Consider the following 17,503-nt stretch of genomic DNA (forward strand, 5'->3'; position numbering starts at 1 on the left):
TTCCGCCCTCCGCCCCGCCCATCCCACACCTGAGAAGCCGCGGGAGGAATTAAACGCGAGCTGGAAGGCGGGGCTGCTCCCATTGCCCGCCCCTCCGCTTCTGCAATTGGCTGCGTGGTCTTGGGTCTCCGCCCCACAGGCCTGCGCCTGCGCGATGGGCAAGGCGGCGAATCGTACCTGATGGTGGGAGGTAGTAACCCCCGCTTCTCTTCCGCTGGCGGGAGAGTTAGGTAAGCCCAGCCGAACCATCCCGGCACGCGGGCCTCCCGGGAGTGCAAGCAGCCCCCACCAACTGCCCATATGACCGAGAGCGTCTGTGCCCAGAGCCCGCCCGCGCCCGCCGTCCGTCCGAGTGCCACCCTTCCGGCGTGACCCAGGGGCTGCCCTGATGGACCCGGCCCTCTTTCGGAGCAGTCTTTCTGTGTGGCCCTCCGTTTCTCCTGGTCTCCGCGCCCGTGCTCTTTGATTATGCCTCTCAGCGCGTCCCCCGCTGCTCACACTCGCCCTGGGTGAGGCTTGGGCAGAGTCCCGAGCGACCGAGTTTGGGGTGGGGCTGCCGAGACAGGTCCTGCGATTTGCGCGGAGGCTCCTGTGCGAGCCTCAGTGCCTGCGAACCCGGGCTTAGGTCAGACGGCGGACGCCAGGGCCGTGGCAGCGGGTGGGGCGCCCGACTGTGTGCTCGCCAGGGTCCACCCTCTTTCCTTCGTTCGTTCATTCATTCATTAAGCATTTGAGTTTGGTACTGCTCACTGTATTAGATCCAAATCTGGTCATGTCACTTGGGATTCTGAGAGGGGCCCAGAAAAATAATCCGAAGAGGTGTCGGTTGAGACAGTGTATCCCGGATCCTCCGCCCCGCCCCTCCCCTCCGTCCGCGGAGGATAGGACCTGCGAGAAACTTTTCTTTTCTCCCTTCTTGCAGTTTGTTCTTTTCTCAACTCCTGATGTGTATTTTTATATCAAAGAGGCGAGGCTTTGACGTGGCTTTCGTGCTTGGGAGCTTGGGACCTTGGACATGTCCCCATAACGTGTCTTATCCTGTTTCCTTATCAGTAGAATATTTGCATTGGAAAATTGCAGTGTGAATTAGCTCAGAGCTGTTAGGATAAGGCCTGGACTTCCCCTTTTGTTTTTCTGGAATATTCACCGCGGTGTAACATGTGGATTGTTACTTTAAATTAATAAGGTCCTACTTAACATTAGTCAGTACTATGTGTTATGTTAAGTAATTTATAAATAAACATATACATACAATGTGTATTTTTTAGAGAGAGTAGACTTTTTTTCTCTTATTTCTCTACTTTTGATTGGAACTTAGCACATGAAACAGACATTGTCATTTTGGTATTTCTGGAGCATTGGGATCCCTTAGTTTAGCATAATGTTCTTTGAACTGTCTTGATTACGTTGGCCACCATTTGAGTATTCAAGTGTGCACTTGGTGTCACTTGTCATCTGCCAGAAGATGTGAACTACTGTGATGTTAGACAAGGGTCCACAGTGGTTAAAAAAAAAAAAAGCCAACATTTTGGCCAAAGTGTATTCATGGGGTTTCTAGAATGCATAGGTTATATTTCCAACAAGAGTAAATCATTAATCCATGCATGTTGTTTTCACCTCTGTGATTTTGGCAAAAAACAGAAAAAGAAAAGAAAACAAATCCCTTAATTGGACCTAATACATGACCCTTTTACAGAAACCAGTTATAAATATTTAAGAAATTAGTAAATTTGTCCTCTTCAAGCTCTGAGACCTTTTTGAACCATATTAGTCTACATGTTCATTTATACATATGCATCTTCCCATATTCTGAAACTAATACATTATTGTGCATAGAAAATTGACTTGTTCATGCTTACTTTTAGGTGTTGGAGCATTTAGACAGTGGAAAAAATCATTACTGGATATGCTCTTTTCTTAATTTATTTTTCATTAGATAGCCTCTCAAGAAAACACCATGAAAGATACTGATATCAAGAGACTACTGTATACCCATCTTTTATGCATATTTTCAATTATCCTAAGCATCTTCATTCCATCATTCTTCTTGGAGAACTTCTCAATATTGGAAACACACTTGACATGGTTGTGCATCTGTTCTGTTTTTGTAACTGCCGTCAATCTACTATTATATTTAGTAGTGAAACCAAATGCATCCTCTAAAAGAAGTTCATTATCATACAAGGTAAGGCTTATTTCTTGATAACTGATTTTTAGATAGAGGTAGTGTTTCTTTTAATGAAAGAATAAAGTATTAGTCAAGTACTCATGGGGTTATTTACAATGAGTAAAGAGAACCTGATTTTTTTTTCCCCAAGTCAATACCCTATTATTGCTGGAAGGCTGCCCACAATGTTCGATAGACCCTTGCCAAGCATCAGTTGTGGAATTAGGATGTCTTCAGTGGATATGACAGCATTGTAAACCTAGATAGTCATGTTTTAAGTCACCATTGCAGATAAATGCATGATGTAGCAGTCATATCTTTAAACTTTATAAGACATTTTAGTTTATTTTCATTTATTTTTTCCATTTCTGAGAGAAACTTAATGGATTTTTCAGAAATTACCAAATAAGCCTCTGAGGTAGCTTTGTTTTGAACATGACCTTCCTCGACTAAACAGTGTTAAAGTTTTCAAATATCAAAATCTATTTTCTAGAATATTCACTATCGTGTAACACTTGACTATTACTTTAAATTAATAAAGTCCTCCCTTAACATTACCCAATATTACGTGTAGCTTTCTTAGATAATTTAAAATGCATTTACTCCCCTACAATTAAAAAACTCACTCTGTGTCTTATAATTAGATCTTCTTAAGCTCCAAATCAAGTAGCTCCCACACTGATTTGCAGACATGCAGGTCTTTTATTATATGCATCATATAATCACATGAATATGATTTGGGGAATTATTTAGTACTGTGCTCTTTTGGTACAATTTTCCTAGGAATTTTGTTTTTAAATGAAAAAAAAACTGTAGTCCTTATTTTCTGCAAAGATTTCATGTATCACATAATAAGGACTGTGCGTTTTTTTGTATCATAGTGTTCTGTTGTTGGTAAATATTTTATAAATACTGACTAGTAACATAGCTCAATGCATACTGTAGGAACAGAAATGCTTTTTGATTCTAGTGCTGATTGGGTGGGTGGAACATGGATGGTGATTTGTGACTTGTAGGCTGTTTTGTGGGGCTGTCTGGAGGTCCGTGCACCTGACTGTGCACAGGAGATGGAATCTTACTTCAGGCTACCCGAAGTAAAGAACATTCAACTGTAGATAAAGTGGAAGCATTTGCTGTCCTCTAGGCATTGTCTTGAGCCTTCAAATCATTCTCATTTCTTTTTTAGGTAACCAGGTTTTTGAAATGCTGTATCTACTTTCTTATGTCATGTTTCTTCTTTCATGTAATTTTTGTTCTATATGGAGCACCACTCATAGAGTAAGTCTGAAATTTTTGCCTTAAGGCAATAATATTTTAAAACACTTGTTTACTAAACAAAGCACTAATTCTGTTGGTGATGAATGAAAAACCATGGTGTGTTTAATTACCAGATCACAGAAGGATACTAACATCATTGTCCTTTCTTAGTAATGATATTCTTTTAACATTACTTCATAATGAGAATAACTTAATTCATTAAATGCTTCTATTACCTAGCCTTTTATTGCCGCATTGCATGTGGGGGGTGGGGAGGTAGATGAGAAACTATACCAATAAATGTGTGGCCCTTAGAACCTCTAAGGGAACTTACTATAATGATATGTATAAATTAGTTACAATTAGCATAGCAGTTAGTAAATATGATTCTGAAGTGCTTGAAAGAAGTTTTTCTTAAGAAAAGTCAATAGATTCCTGTATTTAATTATTTAATAACCTAATGTTGATAGTTTAAAGGCAAAATTTAACTCAACACTTTTTCAAAGCTGACCAGTTTTTAAAAAAAACTAAATTCACGAATATTTCTTATATAATGTTCATCACAGACTGGGAAACTTCATCGAGTAGTGATTAATGATCACGGTGAGAGGGGCGCCTGGGTGGCTCAGTTGTTTAAGTGTCTGCCTTCGGCTCAGGTCATGGTCCCAGGGTCCTGGGATCGAGCCCTGCATCGGGCTCCCTGCTCAGCAGGGAAGCCTGCTTCTCCCTCTCCCACTCCCCCTGCTTGTGTTCCCTCTCTCGCTGTGTCTCTCTCTGTCAGATAAATAAATAAAATCTTCAAAAAAAAAAAAAAAAGATCACGGTGAGACAAGTTGTGACACACACATATAGCTATGTATGTGGTTTTATATATATTTACACATAGTTGTATATATATACACACACACTAAATTAATAGGTAGTTCTTTTCTAGAGAGGGGAGGACAAGACCTTTGTAATGGGAAATGGTAGTTTCTATTTAATCCATTGTAGAGTAGAATGAATGTCTTGAGCAGTGGTTCTAAAACTGGCATCAGCATTTTATCAAAAGCAAATTCTCAGGCTGCAGAAACTCTAGGGGTGCAGCCCCCCAATCTTTATCTCACTTTCCAAGTGGCTCCAATATAAGCTACAGTTGAACCAGTGGTTGCAGAGAAAGTTCCAGAGACTATTCAGGAAGAAAGCTAATTATCTAAAAATGGGGTTGCTTGCAGTGGAGAGTCACATATGGATCAGAGGGTATTTAACACTTCTGAACTCTCTCATTAAAGTCTGATATTTGGGATGCTTGGGTGGCTCCCTTGGTTGAGCATCTGCCTTCAGCTCAGGTCATGATCCCGGAGTTCCGGGATCAAGTCCCACATCGGGCTCCTTGCTTAGCCGGGAGTCTGCTTCTCCCTCTGCCTGCCACTCCCCCTGCTTGTTCTCTTTCTCTCTCTCTCTCTCTCTCTCTCTGACAAATAAATAAGTAAAATCTTTAAAAAAAATAAAGCCGGGTATTTGCTAGATTGTTTTTTATTGCTTGTATTTCAGTAGTAAAATTTTTTATAGTTATCATTTTGGTAGGACTCCTGTTACCTTTCAAAGTAAAGTATAAGAAAATGTTTTTATGTTAAATCTATTTAAATAACCAAGATTATGTAGGGTACATGCACCTTTAATGCTTTAAAAAAATTAATAAAGCTTTTTTTTCCTAGGTTGGTGTTGGAAACATTTTTATTTGCTGTTATTTTGTCTACCTTTACTACTGTACCTTGTTTGTGTTTGTTAGGACCAAACATCAAAGCATGGCTAAGAGTTTTCAGTAGAAATGGGTAAGTTTTAATTTTATGTTTTAGTGGTGTTTGAAATTTAAAAAAAATTAATGTAGTATTTTTCTATTCATGGCAGCTTTCTGATTATTCTATGAGCGTTTTTCCAGACTGTGGTTCTCAGGGATGCCTTAAGGGCCCACCGTGGTTGGGGATTGGGGATAGGGAAGGGGTTGTATACATCTGAGGGGGGACTCAAGCAGGTAGAACTCTAGGCTCCTCCTTCCACTTTAGCAAGATCAGCTCTGCTTTTTTTCTGTATGGGGGGATTCCACTTTGCCTTTTGTTTGAAAAAAGGTTTCTGCTACCAAAAGAAGGCTCTGAGAACCACTCCTCAGGGATGATTTGTCACTGTGATAAAATTGCTACAGATAAAATTGCTTCCATACATCTTACAATGTAGAATTGGGGTCCAAAATCTAAAAATGCGTAGTGTAACAACTATAATTTCCTGTTTAGCCTCTTTTATGGTAAGACTTCTGAGTGTAAGTTTCATAGGATTTTATTTCCTTAGCAGCCATATATAAATTCAGCACAGCTAAGTTAAAATTTTAGCTTCTTCAAAGGCATTGAAATGGTTCCTATCAGAAATGGTTAAATTGTACTAAGAAAGCTGTGAAGTTATTTGGTGCCCGTGATTTTGTCCTATTTAACACCCAATAGCAAAAATCTCTTGAGTTCTTACTCTGTGCTCCATGCTGTGAAGCTTTGTGTGGGTTCTGAAGTATTTGCCATGATTCTCTTGCTGAGAAGTTGTATGGTCAAGGGACAAGAATAAAATGAACAAACAATATGAGATTAAAATTGTGTCAATCAGATAGTAAATGCTATTGGAACTCAGAGGGGTGGGTAGGAGACCACTGAAGAATGAGCTGGAAGGGGGAATGATCTGTAAAGGATTTGGATCAGGAGTGTGAGATTTGGTGAGATGAAGGGAAAAGGGAAGGATAGCCATGCTAGGGTAATGATTGAAACCATAGAAACTGAAGTGAAAGTGGTAATTTTTGTAATTTGGAAGGGAACAGCACAAGTAGTACAGAGGATGCATGCTGGCTAGTAGCTAGGCTCCATAAATTATTGACGTTTTCCTTTTGAAATGAATATTGTTTCCCTGCAGAACTGTCTTCTGGTGTCAATAAGGTCTCTAGAAAACAAAAGTGTAATCATTGAAAACTTTCCCACATTGTTGCCATAGTATCCCTAATGGCATTCATTTCTTCTAGCATTTTAGTTTGAAATTTTTAAGCAGTAAAAAACAGTTGAAACACTATAGGTTTGGATTGGTGATTTACCCAGCTTTGAACTGTGTTTCTAATAATGGTATATTTGGGGGAGACGTTGTCATCTGATTCTGCAGTTAGTTCTGTCACAGTATGGCATATGCATCCCTAGAAATCCCTGCACTATGCAAAATTGGGCACTAAAAAACACAGAGCTTATGGGAAAGGCAGGATTGAGGCATAACGCTCGAAAACTCTTGACAATAATACATAAAAAAGATAGGAACTTAATAAAAATGGTAGTATAGTTTTATACATGTTAAATAGTTAAGTTGATAAACATTATAATGAATATGGTCCTTTTCTTTGGGGAAAAAAACCCTGAAATTTGCTTTCTGGAAGTAGCGTGGGAAGAGTTGCCACTTGTAAGTTATTATGAAGTGGTAAAGGAAGGTTGTTGTTAAATCTGATGGGAAGTTAAGGACCAGATGTGGAAGGTCTGACGCATACACATGAGGGAAACTAAGAGAGCTGGGAGTTGGGGTTTGTTTTGTTTTGTTTTTGTTTTTGTTGTTTTATGTTTCAAATTTTTATTTAAATTCATTAGTTAACATATAGTATAATATTAGTTTCAGGAATAGAATTTAGTGATTCATCACTTATGTACAGCACCCAGTGCTCATCCCAACAAGTGCCCTCCTTAATGCCCATCACCCATTTATACCATCCCCCCCAGTTGCCTTCCCCAGCAACCCAGGAAGATGGGTTTTTTTAAAGTAGTATTGAGATATAATTCAAATACCATACGCTTTGCCTATTTAAAGTGTACAGTTCAGTGGTTTTTAGTATATTCACAAGAGTTTTGCAGCCATCATCACAGTCAAGTTTAGAACATTTTCATCACCTCAAAAAAGAAACTCCATACCCTTTAGGTATCTCTTCCTTACCCCTGCTCCCCTAGCCCTAAGCAACCACTAATCACTGCTTCTATAGATTTGCCTATTCTGGACATTCATAAAAGTGTTCTCATATAAAATGTGATCTTTTGTAATTAGCTTCTTTCACTTACCCATAATATTTTCAAAGTTCATCTGTGCAGTAGTTCATTCCTTTTTACAGTCGAGTAACATTCTATTGTGCGTTTGTATACCACATTTTGTTTACCCACTCATCAGCTGATGGACATCTGCATTGTTTCTACTTTTTGCTGTTATGACTAAGCAGCTGGAAGCATTTGTATACAGGTTTTTGTATGGACATAATGTTTTTATTTTTTTGAGTATATACCTAGGAGTGGAATTGCTGGGTCTTATGATAACGTGTTTAATTGTTTGAGGAACTGCCAGACTGTTAAGGTGGCTGCACCATTTTACATTCCCACAGCAGGGTACGAAGGCTCCAGTTCTCCTCCTGCATCCTTGCCAACCGTTGTTATTATCTGCCTTTATGATTATCACCATCCTAATGGGTGTAAATTGTTATTTCCTTGGGTTTTTTTATTTGCATTTCCCTACTGGCTAATGATGTCAAGCATCTTTTCATGTGCCTGTTAGCAATTATATATTCTTCTTGGAGAAATATCTCTTCAGATCCTTTGGTCATTTTTGAATTGGGTTATTTGTCTTTTTTACTATTAATTTGTAAGAGTTCTTTATATATTCTAAATACAAATCCTTTATCGTATACATGACTTGCACATTCTTTCTTTCTGTGGGTTATCTTTTCAGTCTCTTCATTGTGTCCTTTGAAGCACAAAAGATTTTAATTTTGATGAAATCTAATTAATCAATGTTTGTCTTTTGTTGCTGTGCATTTTTTCGGGTCATCTAAGAATCCATTGCCAAATCCAAGGTCATAAAGATTTACTCCAATGTTTTCTTATAAGAGTTTTATAATTTTAGGTTTTACATTTGGGTCTTTGGTCCATTTTGTATAAGTTTTTGTATACAGTGTGAGTTAGGGGCCTACCTTCATTCTTTTGCATGTGGCCCACCAGTTGTCTCGGCACCTTGTGTTGAAAAGGCTATTTGCCCCCTTTGAGTGATTTTGGCACCCTTGTCAAAAATCAGTTGATCATAAACACATGATCTTAGTTGTTTTTCCATTGACCTATATATCTATCCTTATGTCAGTACCCCACTGTTTTGATTATGTGATAGATGTTTGGGGGATGTGCACGTTCTGTGTATTCATACACTGCTCGGTGCCAATGGGTGCAGTTTTTATGTGTTTACTTAGTGTTTCTCAGATGAAGTTGCTCATATTGTTCCCTAATATATCAGTCAAATTGGAACAAATTTGCATGTTCAAAATAAGCATAATAGCAGAATTGGCTATATATTTATAAGTTCCTAAAATTTTAAAATTGAAAAAAAAATCAAACTTCAAAACTTAAGGGAAACAGAGAAACTACCCTTAATTTCTCTTAGTAACTTACCACAAATTTAGTATGTATATATTTTCTAATTCTGCTTTAACCCTATTTCTACATTTAGCCTGAACTATACCTTGCAGCTTGCCTATTATTTCCTGCTAGGTTGAAAAGAGCTTTTTAAAAATTTATTATAAAATTCGACTTTTGAGTATTTTGAGCTTTGCAGAGTTAATTTGTTGTCACCTTGTTTTTGTACCTATCGGCACTTTATCCCTTCTCAGAAAGATCTATAACAAAGTAAAACTGAAAATTAGAGGAAGGGGAATACCATTTTCTGGCTAGCAAGCAAACTGACAAAGCTCTGTAAGTTTCATAATACATAGTGTTAAAGGTTTGGGGAGGTAAGTGCCAATGGGAATATAAATTGGTTCAAGCTCTGTGAAGGGCAGTTCGGTAATATCTATAAAAATTAAAAATACCCATCTTTTGACCTAGCAGTTCCACTTCTACGATTTTATGCACTAGATATATTTTCATACCTACAAAATATTCAGTGAGTAAGATTACTCACTGTAGCTTTGAAACAGCTTAAATGTCCTTTAATAAGGGGTGGATTAAGTTAAATTTAATGCAGCTAAAAAACAACAACAACAACCCAACCACTTCTTTATTTACTGATACACTGTTAAGTGGAAAAAAGCAAGGTGAAGAAATGTATGTAGGATGCTACCATTTACGTAAAAAGTGAGCAGGAGAGAATAGATACACTTGTGTATCTTGGGAAGAATACATGAGATACTGATAAAAATGTTGGTTGTCTCTGGGGAGGGGGTCTGAGAAGCTAGGGGACCAGCTCAGAAGTCTTTGCACCAACTAATACCCTTTGGTGTCTTTTGAAATTTAAACCATAGTAATATACTACCTAGTCAAAATGAAAATTATAATGGGTTAGGTTTTGCCAATATTAAACTTATTTGGGGGTATTGAAAATTAGGCCTGAATCAAGTTTTTAGATTTCTTTTATGCCACCTAAACCTCGGTAGACTGCAGAAATATCCTTCGAAAATTTCTAACATACAACAAGATAATAGCTCAGTTACTGGAGGTCTATAGCTAAAAATAATCAATTTGTAATATGAAACAGTTAACATTGCACAGGGCAGGGCATGAAATAGTAATAGGCAAAAGTAACAACTTTTAAAGCATGGTCCTGTGTCTTAGAGCATTTAAATCTCACAGCAGTCTGGTGAGATACTCCTGTTTTCAGTTTTCTAGGTGAAGATGCTAGAAAGCTGACAGGTTAAGTGATTTGCCCAAGCCCTGGAATAGCCAGTAAGCAGTAGAGCTGGGACTTGAATGCAGATCATCTGATAAGGACAGAAGGGTTTTAGATGACCACACTGAGGGTCAGAAAATGAGTTCCTGCCTTCTCTTCACTACGTAGTGGCCAAGTGATCTTAGAGAAGCTATTTACCTTCAGAGATCCTCATGTGTAATACTGTTAGAAGAATGCTAATAAGCTCTTTGCAGGGTTATTATCAGAACTGAGTGAGATAAATGAAATCAAATAGCAAATGCTTAAGAAATGTTTGTCAAGTGGATTAACAAATGTCAGGGAGCATTTTTATATTTCATACTTCCAGTCCTGGCTGCTGTTTGTCTTAGTACCTCTTCCTGGTTTAGGTCGCAGACCAAGGAGTGTAGGGCATGGACAACCATGGAGAAGGAGGAAGTTTTTTCAGTTGGTTTAATGTAAAATTAATTTGAACTTTGTCATTAGAGGGCAACTTAAGTCTTCATGTCTCCACCATCCCTTAGCGATAGTTCAGTTTCTTTCCTGGCATTTTTATCCCACTTTAAGAATTTAGCATAAAAAGCATGTCAGATTTTCATTGGGTAGGTTATGTGCTATGGTGAGCGCTGTGAATTGTGCAAGACTGTTGAATCACAGATCTGTACCTCTGAAACAAATAATGCAACATATGTTAAGAAAAAAGAAAAAGAAGAAGATAGCAGGAGGGGAAGAATGAAGGGGAGTTAAGTCGGAGGGGGAGACGAACCATGAGAGACGATGGACTCTGAAAAACAAACTGAGGGTTCTAGAGGGGAGGAGGGTGGGGGGATGGGTTAGCCTGGTGATGGGTATTAAAGAGGGCACATTCTGCGTGGAGCACTGGGTGTTAGGCACAAACAATGAATCATGGAACACTACATCAAGAACTAATGATGTAATGTATGGTGATTAACATAACAATAAAAATTTTTAAAAAAGCATGTCAAATTTTGAATGAAATAAGGGAACAGTTAATTTGATAGATTAACTTGTTTAACGTTAGAGTTGGCCTTCTTAAATGTTCACTGTAAGGTGAAAATATTTTAAAAATGCAAAGATCTGGTGGTTCTGAAGAGATAATATGAAATACCCACAAGAACAACTTATATGTTATTTCAGAATTGTCCTAGTATACAATTAGCATTATTTACATTGAGTCACAACTTTTGTTTCAGAGAATTCCAGTATTATTTAGGGAGGTTATACTAACATGAAAATACATTTTTCTTTCTACCCAATAATTATTTACAACAGAAATTAAAGTTCTGATTTGAGGTTCTTATGCTGTAGTTCTAATTCATTAAAAGTGCATAAAATACTTTCTTGATTGAAGATTTTGGAGCTTTAAATCTTTTTATTATTTATCCTGTGTCTTAGCATATAAAACATGGAAGAGTTTTTTGTTTTGTTTTAGTATTATTGAAATATGACTAAAATGTTCAGAAAGAACAGGCCAGTTTTGAATTGGGCTGACACCTCGTTCAGTATGGAATCAGTATAAATGTTTTATACTATTCTATGCAAAGTAAGTACTATATCTAAATTGTTAATGTATTTATTTGCATGCTTAATATTGAGTAGATGATAACCAGATGAAGACTGAGAAACATAAAAGCCTTGATCCTGAGAACTGTGTAGGAATTATATCCCAAGAGTAAAGGACCAGTTCTGTTACTATTGAGATTTGATACTTAACTAAATGACATAAATGATACTATTTTAACAAGACTTTTCCTTAAAGAAAATGTGAAGTTATTCTAGATTAAAAAAATACAAAGGAATGCTATTTTACAGAGCTTGAACCAATTTATATTCCCATTGGCACTTACCTCCCCAAACCTTTAACACTTTGTATTATGAAACTTAAAGATCTTTGTCAGTTTGCTTGCTAGCCGGAAAATGGTATTCCCCTTAAGGAATGCTATTTTAAAGAAACTTGAAGGTAGAAAAATAATTTGGTTTCTTAACTTCTGCCAACTTCTGTTTGGTATTTATTACTGAGCATACTCAATGTGTACTAGTATAATTCAATTTGTTGCCTTGCTGTGATCATTATTGTGGGGGTTTTTGTTTGTTTGTTTGTTTTGTAGACTTTCTTATAAAAGAAAGTAATATTCCGACTACCTTAAGCCTGTATTTTCCATTGAAGTTGGCTTTTTGATTTATCAGTTCTTTTATGCTGTTATTCTCATGTTTTTAAATCAGGATCTGACCACTTTTGGTGAACTGAAAAACTTGAATGTCTGATAGGTTCCTGAATTTGTGGTTATCTTGCCAAGGTAAAGATAGTAAGACCTGTTTGTGTAGACAAAGAACAGCAGACGTTTTTGGTCATCTTTGCATGGAAATTGATTTTATACTGAAAAAACCACCAAGGAACATTTAACAGTAAAAAGATAGTGAATGACCAAAAATGTATACATTGTAGAAAGTAGGTAATTTAGCCTTGATAAGGGTATGAAAATTTAGTGGCAAAGAGGCACTGGTTTTAATAGTCATTCAGTAGGGGAGTAAAATTCTGTAAAATGTCTTTAGCCACCAGGAGGAGTTAGTTGTGTGTGGTCTCCTTTTTAGATGAAGAGCTCAGTAGATAAAAAGATCCGCTCATTTAAAGAAGCACTGTTTTGATGACAGCCTGTCTAAGCCACAGTGCTCTGTTAGCTACCCCAGGCACCCAGTACAGTGTCTGAAACATAGTAAGCATTCCACATGGTCTATTTATTTCAATTAATGTTTGGTATGTATGAATTTCAATGGAGGCAAATAATATGGACAGTTACTTGGAGCTCATTGTCATGAGGATTGGTCTGTAATATTGTTTTAGTTACTTTTTAAGTTTGTTCACAGAATGGTGAGCCATTTATTCTCAGCCCTCTTGACTATGTGTATACATTCCTTAACTGTGAAAAAATTAACCCCAAACCATAGAGTTCAGATGACTTTATTATGGAAACTTATAGAAGGGTAGTAAACGAATGTCAGTCCTGCTATAAATTAGTTAATAGAAAGGAATTTATTTTTATCTTGTTGATTACAAAATAATATATAATGTAAAAATACAAATAATAGAAAAATATAGAAAGTTAAAGATCCTAGTAATCCTATCAAAGAAGCAGCCATTACAACAGTTTTTAGTCTAAGTTCGTCCACGCCTATCACATATTTGCAATTTAAAAACAAAAATGGTTATATTATCACTGCTTGATAACTTACTTTTTTAACTTATTAGGAACATCTTGAACTGTATGTGTGTATAATCTACCTCTTCTTTTTTTTTTTTAAAGATTTATTTATTTATTTTGAGAGAGTGAGAATGAGAGAGAGAGAGTACATGAGAGCGGGGAGGGTTAGAGGGAGAAGCAGGCCCCTCGCCGAGCAGGGAGCCCGATGCGGGACTCATCCCGGGACTCCAGGATCATGACCTGAGCCGAAGGCAGTTGCTTAACCAACTGAGCCACCCAGGCGCCCCTAATCTACCTCTTCTTGCATAATGTCCTTAGTATATCTTCTTCCTTAAGTAAGAATACTTCTGTTTACATTGTTTGAACAATTGGGGAAACTGATCATCTGACATAGCAGAGATTGTATGGTTCTAGATACAGATAGATAGTCAAGGTGTAGCTGTGCTTCTCACTGATTCTCCTGGTTCTTAGCCTCCCCTCCTTTGAGTCTTCCTAAGCTAATCACTGAGAGAGAGGATGGGATCACCATGACTTAATTAGTCTGATCCTCAGGGATGAGATGAATGTTGGGCAAGCGTTCCATGTACCGTGGTTTATTTAATTTCCTATTGAAGATTATTTTCAAGTTTTCAAGATTATAAATAATGTTATTATGACGTCTCTGTACCATGTAATTTTATGTACTTGTACAACAGTTTCTGTAGACTAGATTCCTGGGGTAGAATTCCTAGATCAAAAGAAGTTGACAGAGACTGCCCAATTAAAGTTCTGATTTGAAGAGTATGAACTTACCTGCCAATAGACGGCTGTTTCCCTAAATCCCAATCAGGGCTGTTTACTTTTTATCCATTTATGAGGGCTGCTGCCTCCTGGGCTCTGCCAAGGGGACAGACTGCTACCCCTGTAGTAGCTTCATCTGATTTCTAATGGGACGTATAAGCCCTGGTCAGAAATTTTTGAAAGGTTGATCTGTCGAACCATTTATTAAATTTCAACAGAATATTACTGATTAAATTGCAGGGATAGCATTTCCCTTATGCTGCCTCCCTGCCTCCCTTCTTTTCTTCTGCCTCAGGTTACAGAAAACTGGGTAGAAAATAACATCCAGTCCTCAAAATGCAGCTTCAAGACAGGAAAAATTGGTGCTAGTTAAGATGGGAAGACAGTTTTAAAGATAATTCACTCATTGTATCTGAGCAAATATGTAGTCTGCCCATGCAAAGTGTGAGCAAGATGAAAAGAAATGGCATGGCAACCCTAAAAACACATTATAGAATAATAAGAAAAAGGCCTGTGGAAGACAAAAGAATCCAGTCTGGAAGAAAATAGTACCCAAGGAATAAAAACCAACTCTACACAGTTTATCATGGAAAAATGTTATTAAGAGCATAAATTCAATCAAAGCTCAAAGATAAGATGATGATAAAAAAATCAGGTGGAGAAGGAGATTGCAGAATTAATGAAATAAAATGAGAATCCAAACCACACCACCACAGGTCATAAATTAAAAACATAGACAAGTTAGGAAATCAGGTTCTAGCTTGGAAGAAAGGTTTGAGCCAATCAGAATGAATGAGAGGAAGGGAAGAGTAGAGCACTTAGAAAAGAAATGATAAATGCAGAGAACAAAGGAGATGAGCTTAAGACCCGCTAGTGTCCCTAAGATAACAAAGCAGAAGGTAATTCAAAATTAGATGGAAGACAGTTTCCCCAAATGAAGGAATCGTGCGGTTTGCACATTAAGGGGACTCTCACTACATTAAAAAAGTAGTTGCAGTTTAGGGTTACAGTGAACAGAATATAAACACCATAAAAATAATATAAGCAATAAAAGTTACACAGTGGGGGAAGGGAAGATGGAGCAAATCCAACTGAACCCCCAACTACTCTGGCTGACCCTGTTTGGTACAATCTCTTCAGGGAATAAGGATTAAATGAAATTCTGTGTATTGAATGATGAATCCTCACCTGTCTCGTCCTTTTCACTCGCTTGGCCCAGAATACTGACAGCCAGGCTTATGCCATCGAGGCAGGGTATAGAAATACTTCTTTCAGGGAACCAAATGGCACAAAAGAAAAACCTACAGATACTGACATTTGGGGGGTCTCTAAAAGACAGGTTCCTATTCGCTCCCTGGTACAGTGAAGCCGACCCGGTGAATCGTGCTACTCATGCACAGTGAACATCTAGTCATCTGTTTAGTGTGTTTCTTTTTTGTTGGTTTTTAAAAACGTACCTTTACTGAGATATAACTTTATACCATAAAACCCACCATTTCAAGTGTACAATTCGGTGGTTTTTAAGTATAGACACAACTTTGTAACCATCACCACAATCTAATTTTAGAACATCTTACCCTGCCAAAAAGAAACTCTGCCCATTAGCAGTCCCCCTCCTTCCCACCCTTGCGCTCCCCCTCACTCCCTTTCCAGGCAACCCCTAAAATACTTGCTGTCTCTCTAGATTTGCCTGTTCTGAACATTTCACATAAAGTATTTTACTCTTAAGTAGAACGAGAAATGAACAGTCACTGGGCATTCCAGGAACACCTCTAAAGTGAAACGCAGAAATGAAAACAAAAAAGAAACTCAGTGGAAACAAAGGCGATATAAAAACCAGAAGGTAACTTTAAAAAATGTCTATTGTTTTATATCCATAAAACATGAACAGAGACAGTCAAAAGGAATATTCAGAGAATAAGAAAGCTCTTGGAAATTAAAAAAATATGAGAGAAGAAAATTCAACAGAAGTAGAGACAAAAAGTTAAAAAGTTCCCTTAGTCAAATAGAAAAGGCAAAAATATGGAAAATGGATTAAAAGGTAAAAAAAAAAAAAAATCAGAGGGCTAATTCCAAATGGTAGTATTCCCAGCAAAAGACTAAGAAAAAGAAAGTCTTAAGGATCTGGGCAGAAAAAGCAAGTCTTTAAAAAGGAAATGCCAAGAACCAAAAGACTTGACATTGTAGATTAAGAAGACCCGTCGGTTTCCAGCGTCATGGCTGAACAGATACCCACTCCAAGACATAGGATTGTGAAATTTTAGATAACCAAGAATAAAGAGAAGATTCCAAAGGCTTCCAGAGAGGGCAGTGGTGGGGGGGACATCTTACCTAGAAAGGACTGGGAGCCAGAATGTCTGAACTTTTCAGGTGGGAAACAGAAAATAATGGAGCAATGCCTTCAAAATTCTGAGGCAAAATGATTTCCAACAGTTACGGTAAAGTCCTTTTTAGACTTTAAACAATCTTTAAAATCTATTTTGCCCTTTCTCAGGAATCTTCTGAAGAAGGTACTTAAAAAAAAAAAAAAAAGAAAGAAAGAAAAAGGAAAGTATGAGAAAGTCTTGGAATCTAGGAAGCAGGACACCCAAAAGCATTGAAAGAGGCAAAGGGAATTCACAGGATGGTGGTATAGGGAAGTTAAGAGGACAGCAGCTGTGCCTCAGGCTTCGAGAGCAGCCAGACCAGCTCAGAGCAGGGGAGGTGCCTCCAAAAAGAAAGACAGAAGGAGAACAGAGAGCACAAACAAGTAGTTAGAGGTGATGTTTAGTTTCTTTGGAATATTTGAGGATGGTTTAGTGACAGGTACATAAGCAAATGGAGGATAAAATGAGGCAGTTCTTAACATCCAAAGAACATGAAAAATGTACTATAAAAAAGGAAATGTGACTGTGGTTTACTTGTGTGGTTCAGCTGTGATGAGCATTTTCATAACCATAATGTAGATACTGTGCTATTGATTCAGCCGAGAGGAGAGGATGTTACCACGGAGGAGGGAATGGTGAGTCAGAGAGAAATAAGTATGTGGCAATGGGAGGCTTGTGGGAAAAGGGTACTAAGTCCTCTTCTTCTAGTGTAGGAAGCAGGGAGTAACTGCGTCTTGAAAAGTCTATACCTAATGTATGCTCTTTAAATTTTGAGGTACACGGAAGAAATGGTGAAGAGTTTACAGTGTCTGCCTTGGGAGCAGAAATCAGAGTGGAGAGGGATGCAGGGAAGGATTGGTAGTAGGCATCATCTTCTAATTGTGATCTGGGACCTTGAAGGTGTTGATGTATATTATGATTTTGATGAATATTAAATTTTAATTTTACAAAGATAGGCTACACAGTTTTTCTATTTTTAAAACTAGGTCCTAGTTCCATTTTTTTTCCTATAT

General features: G+C 37.7%; 2 protein-coding genes across 12 annotated transcripts in view; one reads left to right on the forward strand and one right to left on the reverse strand.

Moving 5' to 3' along the window:
• PIGF (phosphatidylinositol glycan anchor biosynthesis class F) overlaps window positions 1–17,503 on the forward strand; it is a 110,784-nt gene that overhangs the window by 75,458 nt on the left and 17,823 nt on the right. The window contains exons 1-4 of one of the 11 annotated variants that reach the window (XR_003524503.1): window positions 39–230; window positions 1,937–2,185; window positions 3,354–3,445; window positions 5,122–5,238. Coding sequence is in view for 9 of the 11 variants with exons in the window: in XM_027620831.1 (XP_027476632.1) it covers window positions 1,958–2,185; window positions 3,354–3,445; window positions 5,122–5,238 (437 nt within the window). In the remaining 2 variants the exon portion in view is untranslated. The other 10 variants (XR_003524504.1, XM_027620831.1, XM_027620829.1 and 7 more) reach the window with 10 other exon arrangements.
• Window positions 6,353–17,503, reverse strand: part of RHOQ (ras homolog family member Q) — a 62,656-nt gene continuing 51,505 nt past the window's right edge. The window contains exon 6 of the mRNA XM_027620828.1: window positions 6,353–6,379. Coding sequence (XP_027476629.1) covers window positions 6,368–6,379 — 12 coding nt within the window. The 3' untranslated portion in view covers window positions 6,353–6,367. The remainder of the gene's footprint in view (window positions 6,380–17,503) is intronic.

Source organism: Zalophus californianus, chromosome 8 (assembly GCF_009762305.2).
Source record: "Zalophus californianus isolate mZalCal1 chromosome 8, mZalCal1.pri.v2, whole genome shotgun sequence".
Taxonomy (NCBI): domain Eukaryota; kingdom Metazoa; phylum Chordata; class Mammalia; order Carnivora; family Otariidae; genus Zalophus; species Zalophus californianus.